We start from the raw sequence: 18,256 nt of genomic DNA on the forward strand, positions 1-18,256 counted from the left end.
AGTCAAGTCCCTCTAACATATGCTTTTAGTGCGTCATGTGTTTTCCCCTGATAGCATACATCCCAGTTGTAATGCTACATTTGTGAGTCTCTGGTTAATGCCTGTGCTCTTCGCTAGACCCTAAGCGCCACCAGAAAAGAGCCCATGTCTAGTTTTACTCATCTTTGTCTCCCTAGCACCTAGTTCAGGGCCTGGCACATATCATCTGAAAGAACACGAATTGGCTAGCACTATTAAGCTTCACTGCCCCTGCTGTAATTTTAGCCTATGAAACAAGCACCACCTGGGTGTTTAGAATTAGTATGGTGATTACAAAGCAGTATTTCTCAAAGAGTGAATAACCTGCTTGGAAAATGCAGATTCCCATGCCTCATTCTCAGAGCTATGAGTTGATAGGTCTAGGATAGGATCTAGAAACTTGCATGTCTAACAAGTCCTCAGGGTGACTTGAGAACCACTGGTAAGAAAGGAAGGAAAGAAAGGAAAGGAGAGGAAGAAGCTAATTCATAGTCTCACTACCTTTTAGTAAACTCTGATAAAGTAATGGCAGGACTCTGCTTCCAGTCCTGGTTTCTGAATTCACTGCTGGGCTTGTTGCTTCCAAGGCAGCTTCCCAGAATTAAGGCCATGATTAGGAAAGGGATGAGCTTTGCTAGCATCCTGTTGGGTGGTGTCTCTGGTGACAACTGCAGGACACTGGGGAGGGTTGAGGGGTGAAGGAACTGCAACTTACTGGATGAGTCACTGCTACTACCTAAGGGGAGAAATAGCGGCTCAGGCCCAAGATCCATGAGTGTCTCACTCATTATTTATTTATTTATTCAAATAAATTCCACAAAATTCTTACAGTGTTTCAGGTACTAAGCTATTCTGAAAATATAATGATACAGGGGAAAAAAAGTTAAAAAGATACTCCTTTCCGATGGGGCTTACCATCTACTGGTGATATAGACAGTAATGAAATAATTTTATAAACATATGCAAAATTACAGCTATCTAAGCTCTGTAAGATACAGGACCTGAGACATGATGGGGGAACTGATCAAGTCAGGGAGATCAGGGAAATAATTATTGAATTGGGATATGAAAACAATATAACTATAAATTAGATTCTGATGAATCACTACCTACATAAAAAGTAAAAGTTTATTGGACTGTACCTCTTAATAGATGGATGGAGCTTTAAAAACATTTTAAATTATATCATTTAATGTAATTAGATGACTAGATCACTAGACGACTCATTTTTTGGTAAAGTGAAATAGAGATCATCACCAATTCTACTCCTATTTTTTGTTATTATAGGTAGGTACCAAAGAACATTTTACACAAATAAATGAATGGCATTTTGCCAAATCTTTGTCACAATTTTTCCATATCCTTAAGGTTTGTTAAAGGATTAGAAACCATCTCATTTGCAAAAGGATGTGTTATTCATTTGAGTAATCACTTAATCTCTGGAAATAAACCCAAAAAGGCTTATCAAGTGACTACTAATTGTTCTTATTTCTCTTTCACTTAGAGGCATTTTGGTTTTGGAGCTGAAAACCCCTTAAAAATGTGTTTCATGATTTTTCTTGTTGATTGTGAATAAAGATCTACTTCAATTATTTAGGTCATGTCAAAGTGCCGTAAGAAGACATTACAGATGGGCAGAAATTGGTATAATAAAAATATTATATACAGGTTTTTAAATCTCATTTCAAGATTTAAACAAGTTTAAAATTATACATTTGACAGAATTAAAAGAACATGTCACCATCTGAGATGAAGATATTAATTCTAATTAAATGAAATGGTTTCCAAAAGCTCAGGGCATTATATCTTAGGTTATATTTTGGGAACATTTTTATTTTACCAGGTACATAAGTAGATGCTTTTAAGAGTGCAGTTTTGGACTTCCCTGGTGGCGCAGTGGTTAAGAATCTGCCTGCCAATTCAGGGGACATGGGTTAGATCCCTGGTCTGGGAAGATCCCACATGCCACAACTACCGAGCCCGCATGCCTAGAGCCTGTGCTCCACAGCAAGAGAAGCCACAGCAATGAGAAGCCTGCGCACCACAACAAAGAGTAGCCCCCGCTTGCCACAACTAGAGAAAGCCTGCACGCAGCAACAAAGACCCAATGCAGCCAAGAAAAAAAGAGTGGTTTTATCTAGTTTGTGGAAATAAACAGCAAAAAGAAGAGAAGGTTTTATATGACTAGTAGGTAGAGTTTACAAAATGGTGTAAAAATAATTGTTTAGGGGGATTATTTACATAATTTACAACATGTTTCTGTCAAGGTAATAAGGATATAATAGAAATGCATAAATGAAGGGGAAAAAATGCGTGGCAGTGAGAAGATTTGTGCCCAAATAATAATATGGATTTACCATATCAAATATTATTTTTCTCCTGTGTCTGTTTCAACTTGAGTACGAAATGAACTGAAACTTCCTACTAGACAAGAACCAGTGAAGCTAAAGTAATTTGGGGGGATTTTTGCCTTTGAGCCAAAGATGACATGTTTGTTTCTTAGCCTGATCAAAATTAGTGATTTTCCTTGTTTTGCCTTTTTTTTAGAAATAACATCCTTTAGGAGAAATAAACAAAAAATTTAAAAAGATGGTGTGATTGCAGTAACTACTACCACCCGAAAAAAAAATGTGCAAAGGGAAACAGTTTATTGCTTAAAGGATGATGCAACTAACTAAAGTTCCAAAAGAAGACGCTCTTTCGGTCGTCTGGCTACCTGGAGGTTTTTACGCACCAGGGTAATGAATTATAACAAGATATAGGATGGGCAAAGGCACACTTGTCTTTCATAAGGTGGGAGGACAGAGTGAGAAACAGGAGGAAGGAAAGGAGAACTGCCTCATCAGCTTTCTCAGGAAGATGAATTTTATGAAAGATACGGAAAATGAGGAACAGCAAATTGATTCCCTTAAACTGTTCCCCACATACCAGTTGGAAAGTCTTCCTGTACACATTCTCCAGTTTGAAACTGCTAAAATACATAATTCTATCTTCTTATCCCTTCAGCCCTGATTGCCCCCTCTCTGAATTCCTACAGCTCTTATTGTCTATTCTTGATAATTTAGGAATCAATTTCTCTTTAAGTGACTGTAAAGAAATCAGTTTTATTTTCAAGTGTGGCTGCCAGAATCAACCCCATTCTATATTATACTCATACCTCATGTCTGGTCATGTACAATGGCAGTTCAGGGAAAGAGGGTAATGTAAGCCGGAATAAGTAGTGGGACCTGTTTTAGACCTTCAAGATGAGATTTTTATAAGAGAGAAATGCATTCTCGGGAAGAACATGTGTTGGTTAGGATATAAATCAGCTGCTGTAATGAAGATTCAGACTACCAGCAACTACCTAAACAAGTTCTCTCACGTACCAGAGCATGCATAGTCCAGAGGTACTACTGTAATCCATAATGTAGCAGGTTTCCTTTACCTTTTGCTCTGCTACCTGCTAAGGTAGAGGCCTTGTCCTCACGGCCAAAAATGGTTGACATTTTGGGTCTGTATGCTAGATGACAAGAAGAGAGAAAATGAGGAAAATACTCAAAGAGGACATAATCTTTCCTTTAAAGGCAGAACCCAGATGTTTCATATCTATTACACTCCCATCCCACTCGCCGGAACTTAGTCACGCAGACAATGCTAGCTGCAAGAGAAGCTGGGGAAAGTATAGACTTCTGCTGGGAAGCCATGGGCCCAAGCTAAAACTTGGAATTTCTATTACTAAAGAAAATAACTGAGACAACATTGAGACAACTAGTGGTCTCACAGATTAATGCAGAAAAGGAAATGACAGGAGATAGAAGGGAGAATGGGGAAAACAACTGTCCTAAGAATATAAGAAATTAAGATTCTACAGTGCCCGACTGAGGAGTTGCAGGCATGGGAAGCTATTCAGGGTTTATAAAGAATATCACCAAGAGGGACTCCCTGGTGGTCCACTGGTTAAGACTCCATGCTCCCAATGCAGGGGGCCCGGGTTCGATCCCTGGTCAGGGAACTAGATCCCACACGCGGCAACGAAGATCCTGCGTGCCACACTAAGACCCGGCACAGCCAAATAAATAAATATTAAAAAAAAAAAAAAAAAAAGAATAACACCAAGAAAGTTGTTTCTTTGCTTGCTAATTTGTTTGTTTTCTAGGAGGGTTTAAGTGCTGGTGAGATGTAGGAGAGCGTGTGTGTAGATGTGTTAAGAGGGTATATCAGATAGGATGGGTAAGGTCCTTATTATTTGAAGTGTGGTCCAGGGTCTCACAGCATCAGCATCACCTGGGAGCTTGTCAGAAATGCAGAATCTTAGACCCCCACCCAGACCTACAGAATTATAATGTGGCATTTTTACAAATTCTTTAGGTGATTAATATCACATTAAAGTCTGAGAAGCGCTGTGCTAGATTATGTTATGGTATGGAATAATCCTAAAATCTGTATCTTAAAACCACAGAGATTTATTTCTTACTCATGCTGAAAGTCCATCTGGAAGGAAGAGGGTGGCAAATACGTGACTGCTTCATCATCCTCACCTGGGCCCCAGCCTGACGGTGCCTCCACCATCTGAACATCACCAGTCAGGTGGCAAGAGAAGGTAATGTGTGGCTCTCATGCTTCGCTCACACTTCCTTGGTCAGACAAATGTCATGGCCATGCCTATCTTCAAGGAGGTGGGAAGAACAATTCTACCATGTCCCTGGAAGGAGAGGACTCAAAATACTGGTGAAGCCAGGAGATCCCAGAGGTAGGGAGGCCTTTCAAAGGTTATCACAATATAGATGTAAAATGATCAGACACTGGGAAAGTATACTATCTATAGGAAGGAAAAGAAGAGCATGAACAACAACAACAAAAACATTTCAGGGTAATTATTCTGAAGAGGTAGTCAAGGAAGACTCCCAGCTTTAGAGTCTGATTGATTGGGTAGAAATGAGAAATTGTGGAGGAATTGGTTGCAGAGGGGAGTGGAAAGGCTGAGTTTGGAACGGACATGCTAAGTCAGAAATTAAGGTGGATATTCACCCTCCACCTATCTTTCCAACCCCCCACCGTGCTCCGGCCACACTGACCTTTCTGTTCCTTCATACACCAACCTTGTTCTCACCTTAGGGTTGTTGTACCTACAGTTTCTTCTGGAATGCTCTTCTCTGGGCCTATCATGAGCTCCTGCCTGTCATTCAGAACTTAACCATAGTGTCACCTCCTCAGAAAGGCCTTTCCTGGTCATACAAATGTAGCCACCCAGTCACACATTATCACACCTCCCTACTACAGTTATCAGCATAGTACCTAGAGCTAACCGATATTTTTATTGGTCTATCCCTCTCCCCCCATTAAAAAGTAAGCTCCATGAGGTCATAGACTCTGTCTATCCTGTATCACCAGCTTCAAGTACAGTGCCAAGCAAAGTTGGTACTCAATAAATACTTACTGAATATTCACATGGAAATCTCAGTTAAAAGGTATGCAATAAGGGACATACAGATAGGGCTCCAATGAGGAAAACAGATTTGGAGTAGTGAAGTTCTCTAAAGTATTAAAGATGAACAAGAAGCATTAAACCTTTAGGAATGTTCCCCCTCAGTGGGTAGAGAAGCGTAGGAGACTCAGAAGTCTAAAGGGTAGAATACAGTGTCTCCTGAAGCGAGGAAAACGTTTCAGTGAGGGATGGGTCAATGGGGGGCAAGTGTTATCTCTTAGTCAAGAAAAATGGGAATAAGAAAAAGACCATTGGATTTGGAAAGGTCATTTGTGACCAATGAATAAAGGAGTAAAAATGTAGGGCTTAAGGAGAGAAAGAACTTGGCAGGTATAGCTCATTACTGGAGTAGGTTTGGCAGTAAAGGGAATTACTACTCCAGCAGGATTGAGTGGGTTTCTTTTTGCGAAACCTATGGTTCTTAACTTGAAGTTAATGGATCCCTAGGGGGTCCACGAGTCACTTTCAGGGACTCTGCAAATTCAGAAATTATAGGCAAAATTTTGTGTGTGCATGGGGGTACGAGGTGGGGGGAAGAGGATTTTAGTTTCATTATTTTCCAAAAGGTCGAGACCCAAAGGTTGAATAGCCAGTGCTGAATAGGAAGAGAATAAGTTTAAAAAAAAAACAAAAAACGGAGACCCATAAAAGGGCTAAGCTTTAGAGAGAAAAAGAAAAACCTCTTTCTTATCTAAGGAAAAGCTAGAAACAGATTTCTAAAAGTTCACAATTACATCATCATCTCAGTAAAATAGGGAGTAAAGACAGATCTGGAAACACTGGGGAGACTTGTGCAAACACGCTCCAGTTAAGGGAGACTGAAGAAGCCGGGAAGACGGAGTGGGGAAAGCCTGTGTTCCTCAAACGAGCCCGCGGCCCTAGCAAAGCACCACCTGTGCAACGTCACCGCCCAGGAGGTGGAGCTCAAGGCTGGGAACTGCTGGTATTGTTCTTTAATCAGTAAGCGCCCCTCTGAGACCCCAGCCGAAGCGTCTGGGATCAAGAGCAGTCTTACCACAAAACGCATCATCACCGGGCAGGGGAGCTCATCAGTGAGTCAGCTCAGGGACAAGCTGTGCGTCCGACAAGCTTCCCCAAATTTGCCGTACTTTCCTGCTGTGTTTGGGCAGCTGCCTCCTGCCCAGCCGCCCCACCTGTCGTCGTCTCTGAATCGTCCCGCCCCATTTCGACATCTCCCTTCCCCGCCTCCAGCTCTCGGCCTGGCGCTGGGACGAGCGACAGCAGGGCCCCGGAGAAATCATTCACTCAACAACTGCGGGGTTTACTTGGCGACTCCGGGGCAAGCCCAGCCGGGCGCTGGGGCCTGAGGAGCATCAGGCCCTAAGGAGTGCGCCCGCGCGCAGCACTGAGGGGTCAACTCTCCCGACCTGACCGGAGTTTAACAGGCCTCCTCCTGCATGTGGCAACAGCTTTCCCGACATGCCGGCGGGCCTCGCCAGGGGATGCCCGGCCCCGGTTCGCTCCACCCAACGCCAGTCCGAGATCCCGCGGGAACAGAATTCTCGGGCCAAGGCCACCCGCCCGCGCACGACCCGCGAGTCCCGGGATTCGGGGCGGGCGCTCTAGCAGAGGCTTAACCGCATCCGTCAGCGGTTTGACCTTGAAGGCCAGGCACCGCCCTTCCCTCCTCCCCCGACACGATCCAGCCTGCAGCGCCCACAACTCTACGGGCGCCAGTCAGGGCCCCAAATTCCCCCTCGATAGCCCCTGGGCGCTTCGCCCTCTTCCTGTAGCCAATCGGATCCCGAAATAAAACTGGCCAATGGCCGCTCTCAAAGTATCAAGAGTCGTTGAGCCTATCAAAGTTCAGCCTTAAGTTTCTCCCGCCCTCCAGGAAAGTCGGAGGGCGGGTTGATCTTACATGTTGGCCAATCAAGTGGCCAATAAACAAGAAGCTTCCAAGATCAAAGGGGAAGGGGTGGGATCTAAGCTGTCGCAACGCCGCGGAGCGGAGGAATGACAGGCAACTTCACTAATACCACAGACCTATTTTTTCTACGTAAGCCAGGGGCGGGGCTAGCTTGACGACTGTACCAATGGCTGATTGAGGGGCGTGTCCTCGGGGCCAAGCGGGAGCCCGAGGCCCCGGGCTCTCTGGGCCGCGCCTGAGGCAGACGCAACGGGGCTGGGGGGCGGCGACGGCAGCGGCGGCAGCGACGGCAGCGGCAGCGGCGGCGGCGGCGGCGGCGGCGGCGGCGGGGGTGGGCGCCGCAGCTGGCCCGGGTGGATGGAGTTGGAGGGGCGGGGTGCTGGCGGTGTGGCGGGGGGGCCGGCGGCTGGGCCGGGGCGGAGCCCCGGGGAGTCGGCGCTGCTGGACGGGTGGCTGCAGCGGGGCGTGGGCCGGGGGGCCAGCGGCGGGGAGGCCGGGGCCTGCAGGCCCCCGGTACGGCAGGATCCGGACTCCGGCCCGGACTACGAGGCGCTGCCGGCTGGAGCCACTGTCACCACGCACATGGTGGCGGGCGCCGTGGCAGGGATCCTGGAGCACTGCGTGATGTACCCCATCGACTGCGTCAAGGTGAGACCTGGCCCTGCTCCGAACTTCACCTGGGGCTGACCCGACCCCTGGGTCATGCCCGGAGCCAGGATCCCAGCCGAGAGCCGGAGCCGACCAGGGTCCCTTTCTGGCTCCTGCCACCACACTATTCGAAGCACACACCTATGCAAGAAAGGTCCCGGCCGGGAACTGATCCCAGTCAGAAGCCAGGACCAATTTCTCACCGTCAGTGAGATCTAAATTGGGACTCTGGAAAGAAAATCTGTCAGCCAAAACCCTGGATCCCAACTGGGACTAAACAGGAATAGGGTGGGATGGGAAGGGAACAGGTAAGTGTTACTAACTTGATTAAGGTAAAGCTTACTGAACACTCTCAATAGGATCTTAATGGCTAGAGATGTTCTCTGGCCAGTGCTTTTACAAGCTCCTTGCTGTGTTTTCCCTTAAAAGTGATGGGGCAGGAACCAGAATCTGGGATCTCTCAGCTAGATGAAGGATTTACTTATTAAATCTTAACCCATGAGTGATTGGAAATCATTGTGCAGTCAGAATTCAGAGTTCCTGACTGGAAATAATATGGGAAAGACCATGTTCAGGAAAAAGTTTCGGTTTCTCTGTGCAGCAAGCATGATACTCCACCTATTTCCTGAACATGAAAATTGAGCTGGGATTGGGATTGTGTATATGCAGGGAGCACATCAGCCCTCCAAGGAGAGATGGACCTCATAGTGTATTTCTTTAGCCACTTGAAGTTGACAAAAAGGGAAAAGTTGTCTAGAAGGGAAGCATGACAATACTGGAAAGTAGATGTTAGTGTGAAGAAAATAAAATGGGATCAACAAGAGGGCATGATTCGTGTGAAAGTAAAACTAATTTCAGCCACACCAAGCAGGCTGATGAGTGGGTACAAGAAGTCAGATGCTTCTGAAGAAAGCTGGGTGACGAGGGGAACACATTGTTCTTTACAGTTCTTATTCTTGTGCATTAGCAAAGGAACAACCACTGAATAAACTGAATGAGAAGTAAACCCAAGGGGACTGTTGAAATAAATATAATGACAGAGACTGGTTCCTCCTTTACATGTTAAGGGTAATATAGTTAAACAATATCCTCACAGCTCTTGGATGTATGTTTTCTTCTCAAATTAGGAAAAAGTTACATATTCAGGAGGAGAGTATCAACTTGGAAGATACAAAGTCTTTCTCTTCTGCTTCTCCCTGGTTCCAGTACCGTTTCATGTTTTCATTAGTAAGGTGGATGAGGAAATGGAGAAAGTGCTCCTTAAGCTTTGTGAATGACACCGAGTTGGTAGGAGTATTCTAGCACATTGCAAGGTAACTCCTACCAAGGGCCACACCCTTGAAACTGTGGTAAATGCACTTGGCTAAAATGGATATTAGAATTTTATTTTATTTTTTTAAATTTTTTTTTTTGATGTAGACTGTTTTTAAAGTCTTTATTGAATTTGTTACAATATCGCACCTGTTTTATGTTTTGGTTTTTTGGCCCCAAGGCATGTGGGATCTTAGCTCACCGACCAGGGATCGAACCTGCACCCCCTGCATGGGAAGGCCAAGTCTTAACCACTGGACCGCCAGGGAAGTCCCTAGAATTTTAAATACGCATGTCAATTGTGAGGAATAGAAATAAATAGTAAAATCCATGAGAGAGAAGAGGATGGTTAATGCTCTAACAATATTGAAATGTCATACGTATAAGTACAAATAAAAAAGATCCAGACATGTATGTAATAGAGTCTAGGTTGAATGACTGTGAGTTGTTAATGCTGTATATCCAAAAGTTATCATGATCTAACTGCAAAGTAACCTCACTATACTTGGACTGTGAGTAAAGTCCAAGATAGTCTAGGGTGCTGTCTTTCAGGATGGGTATCAAATGAAAACTAGATCAAGGAGAGTAATGAAAATTATTGAATGGCTTGAAAAATACAATGTAATAATGTGACTGACTTAGAAATATTACCTCAGCTTATCAATTTAAGTGTTGTCCCACTACCTTAGGAGACTATCTCCTTACTCCATATATTTACATAATGCTAATGTTGTTGTAAACATTTTATAACTTCCTCTGTTAGAAATGCCTCTAGAATACTTGGCTACATATCCTTAAATGGGGCAAGTCTTTGTCCTGTGACAAGACAGAGCTGATGTTTTAGTAATTGAGACCATTCAGAATCAAATATGGCAGTTCAGGTGGGAGATCAAAATGGGTAATGCTGATTGGGGTCAAAGATAAGGTAGGACTGGAAAGCAAGGAGACTGATTTACTCCTGAGGTTGATAAACCCACTGAGGGAACATTTTGGAAAGAGGAGTTCCAGAAATGTTTTGCATAACTGCAGCAGCATTGCTGGAATAAGTCGCTTGAAGCCTTCCAAGATAACTGTTTTGAAGAACAGTTCTTATTCACTTGCATAAGCTTTGGAATTTTTGTTTTTAAAAAATTAGTAATACAACATTACAGTCATGCCTCAAAGCACTACATTGAAGAAATAATTATTTCATCTGGAGGAAAAAACGCTCAGCAGTCTTCAAAAACACAAAAGCGTGTTTTAGAAGAATCATTTTCATTTGCCATTAATGCTGGGATTTAAATGATTAGAGGGAAAAACTAGGTGAGCCTTCCCATCAGGATTTAGTGTCAGTAAACACTGTTTACAGCAGACACTGTTGTGCAGGCATGAAAGTAAAATTCAAATCTCTTCCTTCAGAAAGGGCTTTGCAGTTCACTTGTCCCTGGGTAGCTATTCTTCCTCTTCTACCATAAATAGGCGGTGGAAAGGAAGAGCAGCCCAACATACCCTAAGACTAGAGGCAGGTATCTGTGTTGGAGCCTAAAGGGCAACCACAGTGTTTGCAAGTGAAAGCTGATAGTGACTCTTGGCATGCAAGCCTGTGCACCCCCAAACCGCTTATCAGGGTCAAGTCGACTTAAAATATCCTTGGGAGGGACCATGGGAAGTCAGCATAGCCTTGCTAGGCTATAGTTAGTCAACCAGCGATTTTCATGGTCATAATAGGGAGGTTTGGGAGCCCAAGTGAATCCCAGTTTTCCTTTTCTGGGCTTCAGAGACAAGCACCAGACTTCATCTAAAGGGATAGGTTCTACAGTGTAAAGCAGTCAAAACTCTCAAAATCATCTGGCTAAGCACCTGTCACCAAGGTGCTGCTTTTTGGCTTTGTAGTGGTGAAGCAAATAATTACTTATATAATAAGTTAAGGAGGGAAAGAACAAAGGGAAATAAATCTTTTCTAAACTCCAGATGTAAATGGTTATCTGTATACGTTCACCAGTGGACAGTTAGGAAATGGAAACATTGGCTTATATGATTTTCTTATATCTAATAATGAGTATTCAGTATATGGCAATTGCTCATGTTTGTCAAGCACTATCTGATGTGCCTTAATATTTACTGATTTAATCATTGGAACAACTTCATGAAGTAGATACCATTTTCATTACTTTATAGATGAAGAAAACAGGCAAGTTAAGTAACTTGCCCAGGGTCACATAGTGGCAGAGTCATGATTTAAACCCAGTCTGACTCCCAAGCCTTCCATACAGGCTCCCAAAAGCAGATTTCCAGAACCAAGCAAGGCACAGAATTTCACAATTGTGCTCCTTCCTAAACATGACCTTTAGATGAACAGCTGGACATATAAATCATAGCCACAGAGGAACTTCAAAATGAAAACAAAAAATACAAAATCAAGCCTGATTTATTAGTGGTTAAAGACCAGTTAGTTGCCCATGCATATTTGCAAAATGACTTATGCATGAGACAACACTGCCATGATCTGTAAATTCTGAGATATGAACTAATATTTCTGAGAAACATAGTTGAATACAATAAAAAGCCTTATATTTCTAACACCGCATAAATTAGCAATGGCTTTTACTTGCCTTAACTCTGAATCTCCACAACAGCACTCTGAGCCAGCCATTCTTAGTCTCATGTTACAGATGACATTGCTGAAGCTCAGAGGTTAAGTGACATACCCAAGACCACATAGCTAGCAAAGCTGGGTCTCCCACTCAGCCTTTCTGACACATGTGACTTGTCTTACCAAACTACTTACCTGTTTGGCTTTTCTTCAAAGTCAGGCAGTGGTTTTTTCTATGTTGAAGACTATTCACTAATTCTTACTTAGAGATTTCACCTTTAAGAGGTTTTCATCTTTCTCTGAAAGAGATTTATTGGCCCACAAATTTGGGGAGCCATATTTGTTTTTATATTTCGTGTGGCTTATGCCTGGGTCCTCTCCATGAGGGTGTATTTTCATTGAGTTAGAATTGTGAGTTAGATTTAGACGTGTGTGTAAAATTTTCATTGTAACTTACACACAGTCCAGGTTTCTCTTGTGGGTAAACGGTTCCAGGCCTCTGAGGCCAGACCTTTAAGACTAGTTACCCAAATATGCTATTGACTCCAGCAGAACAGTGCAGTTTCTAAACATTCCCCCAATACAAGATTAGTTTGGGTTTTTTTTAAATTTAATTAAATTAATTTATTTATTTTTGGTTGTGTTGGGTCTTCATTGCCGCACGCGGGCTTTCTCTAGTTGCGGGGAGCAGGGGCTACTCTTCATTGTGGTGCGCAGGCTTCTCATTGTGGTGGCTTCTTTTGTTGCAGAGCATGGGCTCTAGGTGCGTGGGCTCTAGAGTGCAGGCTCAGTAGTTGTGGTGCACGGGCTTAGTTGCTCCGTGGCATGTGGGATCTTCCCGTACCAAGGCTCGAACCCGCGTCTCCTGATTGGCAGGCGGATTCTTAACCACTGCACCACCAGGGAAGTCCTTTTTTTTTTTTTTAATTGAGAAGTAGAAAAGAATGTGTCACATTGTGATAAGTGATATTGTGTATTTCTGATTGAACTTCAGTAATCTTTTAGGCTACCAGTTCTTTGTTGGTAGCAGGAAGGAGAAAATAACTAGAGGAATGTGGATTGCTTGCAGCTCACCAGGATTTGTTAATCTGGTTAGTTTGTTTTCTCCCATGCTTTTGAGAAGAGGCATTACTCTTGGATTCCAGATGGCCAACAGGAAGGTTCAAGCTTTTAAATCCAGATTGAATCAGTGACAGGAATGAAGTAGGAATTTAAACTGTACTTGGGCGTTAGTTGCCCCTATTGGCTCACCAATGGCCTTTTTGAACTGGTGCAGACAAAGCTAAGATTCATTCATTTTTTCATTCATTCATTCATTCATTCAACAAACAAATCTTGAGTGCCTACTGTGTTCCAGGCACTGGACATTGATTTTTTTTTTAGTATTTAATTAATTAATTTTGTGGGCTGCGTCGGGTCTTAGTTGTGGCACATGGGATCTTTTTGTTGCAGCACGGGCTCTTTGTTGCCATGCGCAGGCTTCTCTCTAGTTGTGGCATGCAGGTTTTCTCTCTCTAGTTGTGGTGCACGGGCTCCAGGGCACATGGGCTCTATAGTTGTGGTGTGCAGGGTCCAGAGCACATGGGCTCTTTAGTTTGCGGCACGCGGGTGCTCTAGTTGAGGCGCATGGGCTCAGTTGCCTTGCGGCATGTGGGATCTTAGTTCCTTGACCAGGGATCAAACCTGCGTTCCCTGCATTGGAAGGCGGATTCTTTACCACTGGACCACCAGGGAAGTCCCTGGACATTGATTTTATACTATCTGGTAGTCTCCATGACACCCTAACCTTGAAATAGATCAATAGACAAGAGATCTGTGCATTGGAGACTCATCCTTCAGAGAAGGTCTGTGATTTGGGAAGTATTTCAAGTAAGATTAATTTCCCAAATTTCAATATCTACCATATACATTCATTCCAGTCATTGAATCCTCTAGAGATTCCAAGGGTTATGTTTCACTGAGACTAATTTTATTCACTGATGCCAGTTTTGGGATTCAGTCAGTTTAGATTAGAAATCTGGAATCTCCCTCAGTTTTAGAGAATAGATTGGTTTCCACCTTCATAGTTCGAGGGTAAACTTTCTTTTCCAGGAAATTAGAGCAGCATTATTAGGAATGCTACTTCTGCCAGAATTTTAACTTACAGGCCCAGCTGCCAATGCCAAATAGTCTGAAGAAGTCAGATTATCATCAAGGTTATATCGAAGGATGAGCTCTCTCATTAGTCAGTGTAGTATGTGGCCAGGAAGCAGGCCCAGGATCAGTCTGCAGAAATAATAAAGTATGTTGTAGACAGTAAATAGGTGACTTTAGAATCCACTTGTAAAGAACTCTTAGCCTGAGTTTATTAAGACACAAAAGCAACTTCTCCTGAAACACAGGCTTAATATTTGTTGCTGGGTTCAAGAACGCATACAAGGGGCGATTTTTTGAGGGAAAATAATGGTGTTCCACTCGTAGGGTCATAGGTGACCAGAAAAAGAAAGGTCCAGCCAAGGCTTGGAAAGACTGCACGTAAATTTGGAAGGCAGTAAAACTGGATGCCAGGTATCACTTCTACATATTGGCGTGATTTCACGTAGGAGGTCTGCCTAGTGCTCAAGCCCGAGTGTTGAGATCGGGTACGCAGTCAGCATCACTGACATTGCACTTCTCCTCTCTGTACTTTCAGACCCGGATGCAGAGCCTACAGCCTGATCCAGCTGCCCGCTATCGCAATGTGTTGGAGGCCCTCTGGAGGATTATAAGAACGGAGGGGCTGTGGAGGCCCATGCGAGGCCTGAACGTCACAGCAACTGGCGCAGGGCCTGCCCACGCCCTCTATTTTGCCTGCTATGAAAAGTTAAAAAAGACACTGAGTGATGTAATCCACCCTGGGGGCAATAGCCATATTGCCAATGGTATTGAGCCTTCCTGTGCTGGTTCCTCCACTTTCCCAACTCTTTGGGCTTTGCTGTTGTCAGTGCTTTCCAGTCTCAGCATGATTTGAAGCTGAAGCTTTGGGCTGGGGTAGGCCAGATTATAGGGGAGGGACTTCCAAACCTGATGTTCTCAGACAATGGGCTGCTTCACCCCCACCCCTTCTTTGGGGCATCTCAACAAAGGGTTACAATAGCCTCCCTTACGTACCAGCTTGACTCTTTCCTCATTTTCTCCCTGGTATCAGCTTCTGATGCCCTGGTAATGTGGAGACACACACCTAACTGCCCCCGTGGTGTGCTTCTTGGTAGTTGGGTGGTACCCCGCTCCTCGGGGCAGGATTGGAGGTAACCCAGCCACCCAAGGAAGACATCCATGGGGCCTCAGCTCTTCGCCTCGCCTTTGCAGGATCCCAGCTGCCCACAGGCAGTTTGTGTCATGGAGGACATGACAAGGCCTCAACAAGTGAATGGGGCTGGGGCCGGGGGGCTTCTGTACAAAGAAACCAGAGGGTTGGAGGTTGTGTGGAAGTAAGGGAAGGGATGGCAGCCTGGAGAAAACCGAAGTGAAAGTGGAGAGGAGAGGGTGAGGGATACGGTAGTTCAGGACCTGAGGGAAAGGTCTAGGCGGACAGATGTTAGGATTTGGAGACTGGGGTTGGGCAGCATGGGGCAGCAGGACAGAAGGTGAGATTCTGTGGTGGAGATCTCACCACCTCCCCCTCGTGCTCTCCCGCCATTGGAGGCGGTTGATGTGCTGGCATCCCTTGCCCACAGTGTATCTGCTTCCTGTCTGGAGCATGAACTGCATTTATTCTCAGAGCCATCTTTGTTGAAAAAATCTGGGCTGTTTCTCAGACTCTGCCTGGCCTTCCTATCGTAGCTGTGGAAGGTAGATTGATGGCCTTACTAAGTTAGAGGGAACAAATATCTTCATTTCTCTGAACAGGCATTTAGAAGCAGTGGGTTCCCATCTTTTAAACTGGCTCTTAACATTCCCTCTCCCTGCTGTGGTTTATCACAGCCACGCCCCTTCACTCTGGGTCCTCCGTTGAGTCAGTCACCCTCTCCTGGCCTTACATGTGGCAGTTGTTTTTTCCTTTGCAGGTGCGGCCGGGTGTGTGGCAACATTACTTCATGATGCAGCCATGAATCCAGCAGAAGGTAATGATTCCTCACCCTTTCCCTCTGTAGGCAGCTGCATCTACATCTCTGGGCTTTTCCTTTATTTTTGGTTTGCAGGAGAAAGCCAGGGAGCACCCCATCAGTTTTGGTGGGAAATCCTGGCGTGTTACATTGTCTTACCACTAGAGGGCACTCCCTCCATGTTGTCGGTGCTTAGGAGGATTCCCTTAGACAGGAAGCATAGTCAGTGAAATTTATTCACCTGGGGCTTCCCTGGAAAAAGGTATGGCTCTATGTGGCCTGTTCCTGGGCCTTCCTGGAAGTCCGCTTTATAGTGGATTTGATCTAAAAAATTTAGCAGATTATTTCACTTTTCTTCAAAAAGGTGAAGATGGATATTGACATTTGAAAATACTGCCTATCTTGTTGGAATGAAGAATGGTTGAGATAGGAATGAAAGGTACATTGGTAGAGCTTAGTCCCTGCACTGCTGCTTGGATCTTGGCTTTTCAGTTGGAGAGTGAGGTACCCAAACAAATATGAAAGGATAGCACAGTTGCCAGGTTCCTTAAAGTTCCAGTTCTTTACCTGTCTGGGAAAGGCCATGGCAAGGAAAGGGCCAAAGCTAAGCTGAAGATTATACCTGAGCTTATACCATGTATCTACGTGAGGGGATAGGAGATGTTTGGAAACGAAAGCCATACCCTTCTTGGCTAAGAATTTTGTGTTTGGTAGCCCTTCTCCTCCTCCTGCGGAAGGATGACATCCTCATGTTGTAAGAGTTCAGTGTTCTGTGTACCTGAGGATTGGGATTGTTAGGGCTATGTGTTCATTATTATGTTCACTGCCACTGAATCACTTCTTGTCTTAAGAGTTACGAAAGGGTAAGATGGTAACAATAATAGGTAGGTACTTATTTCAAGGAAACCCTCTGGAGGCTAAACTGTAGATATATCCTATATGTTAATTGGCTGGTTTTAAAGAAATCCTACTAGAATTGGGTCCATTATTTTTTAGCCCTTTATCACCCTCTCCTATCCCCTCCTCTCAAAAAAGGGAAACCTTCACTAATCAGGCTGACAATTCACTCATACTGTTTTCTCTCTCCAATCCATTGGCTGATCCACTGACTTGGGACTCCGAATCTGGACACTCCTGCTCACCGGCTGATTGCTGTCACCATTCCCTTCTTCTCATTGATGGCACCGCCAGTGGTGAAGCAGAGGATGCAAATGTACAACTCACCGTACCACCGGGTGACAGACTGTGTACGGGCAGTGTGGCAAAATGAAGGGGCCGGGGCCTTTTACCGCAGCTACACCACGCAGCTAACCATGAACGTTCCCTTCCAAGCCATTCATTTCATGACCTATGAATTCCTGCAGGAGCACTTTAACCCCCAGAGACGGTACAACCCCAGCTCCCACGTCCTCTCCGGAGCCTGTGCAGGAGCTGTAGCTGCCGCTGCCACAACCCCACTGGACGTTTGCAAAACACTGCTCAACACCCAGGAATCCCTGGCTTTGAACTCAAACATTACAGGACACATCACAGGCATGGCTAGTGCCTTCAGGACGGTGTATCAAGTCGGCGGGGTGACCGCCTACTTCCGAGGGGTGCAGGCTAGAGTAATTTACCAGATCCCCTCCACAGCCATCGCATGGTCTGTGTATGAGTTCTTCAAATACCTAATCACTAAACGGCAAGAAGAGTGGAGGGCAGGCAAGTGAAGCAGCACCGAGTGGAGCCAGGGTTCGGCCAACACTGCTGCTCTGCCCGCTCCAGCCACGTTCTCTGTCTCCCGGCGCGCTCCAGCCTCGGGTGGGGTGGGAAGGAAGGCAGAGGGCTCTCTCCCCCAGGCTCTTGGTGTTTTGGCTGACACCAGTTCCTGCTGCCCTCCGTCGTCGCCGCCTTTCCTTCCGGGCCCTGAGCAAGTGCAGCAAGTCACACCACAGCATCTCTGACACTCTCTCCTTCCTGGGCCTGATGACCTGCTCTAGACTGTTACAGAGGGATAAGCAGCTCATTCCCCCTGGTTCCTAATAAAAAGCCTTTAAATTAAACGGTTTCATTGGGTTTGTCTTGCCAAAGGGGAAGTGAAATGCTGTCAACTGTTCTTGACTTTAAGCGTAAATCAAGGGGCCCATGGGGAAGGTTTATTGCGTATGTCTGTAGTTTTTGTTTCTGCTGTTTTCATGGTGATTTAAGACTTTGGGGCCCTACTCCCCCTTTTTTAGTAATAGGCTCCAAGGAATCTCTCTGATGGCAGGAACAATGGGCCTTTGACAGAGCCTAGCTAAACAGGT

At 44.9% G+C, this 18,256-nt stretch overlaps 2 protein-coding genes across 8 annotated transcripts in view; one reads left to right on the forward strand and one right to left on the reverse strand.

Annotated features, from left to right (window-relative positions):
* ENTPD7 (ectonucleoside triphosphate diphosphohydrolase 7) overlaps window positions 1-6,985 on the reverse strand; it is a 79,802-nt gene extending 72,817 nt beyond the window's left edge. For 2 of the 5 annotated variants that reach the window (XM_057531379.1, XM_057531382.1), the window contains exon 1: window positions 6,874-6,985. The gene's annotated coding sequence lies outside the window, so the exon portion shown is untranslated. The other 3 variants (XM_057531378.1, XM_057531381.1, XM_057531380.1) reach the window with 2 other exon arrangements.
* A 733-nt stretch (window positions 6,986-7,718) lies between these two features.
* On the forward strand, window positions 7,719-18,013 carry SLC25A28 (solute carrier family 25 member 28). Of its 3 annotated transcripts, XM_028167799.2 has the most exons (4): window positions 7,719-8,024; window positions 14,579-14,807; window positions 15,933-15,989; window positions 17,163-18,013. In XM_028167799.2, exons 1-4 carry the CDS (start codon window positions 7,734-7,736, stop codon window positions 17,678-17,680), a joined length of 1,095 nt encoding a protein of 364 aa, XP_028023600.2. In that variant the 5' UTR covers window positions 7,719-7,733; the 3' UTR covers window positions 17,681-18,013. The 3 variants fall into 3 exon arrangements, with proteins under 3 accessions (XP_028023600.2, XP_028023601.1, XP_028023603.1); XM_028167800.2 differs by lacking the exon at window positions 7,719-8,024 and having other exon boundaries at window positions 14,619-14,748; XM_028167802.2 differs by lacking the exons at window positions 7,719-8,024; window positions 14,579-14,807 and adding an exon at window positions 14,814-15,291.
* Window positions 18,014-18,256: the final 243 nt, after the last annotated feature.

Source organism: Balaenoptera acutorostrata, chromosome 16 (genome assembly GCF_949987535.1).
Source record: "Balaenoptera acutorostrata chromosome 16, mBalAcu1.1, whole genome shotgun sequence".
Classification (NCBI taxonomy): Eukaryota; Metazoa; Chordata; class Mammalia; order Artiodactyla; family Balaenopteridae; genus Balaenoptera; species Balaenoptera acutorostrata.

Bases quoted from the DNA above. Each gene is read 5' to 3' on its own strand.
- SLC25A28 (XM_028167799.2), top strand. From the start codon at position 7,734: ATGGAGTTGGAGGGGCGGGGTGCTGGCGGTGTGGCGGGGGGGCCGGCG. The intron at 8,025-14,578 runs GTGAGACCTGGC...CTGTACTTTCAG, and splicing joins ACCCCATCGACTGCGTCAAG to ACCCGGATGCAGAGCCTACA. The intron at 14,808-15,932 runs GTATTGAGCCTT...TTTCCTTTGCAG, and splicing joins CAATAGCCATATTGCCAATG to GTGCGGCCGGGTGTGTGGCA.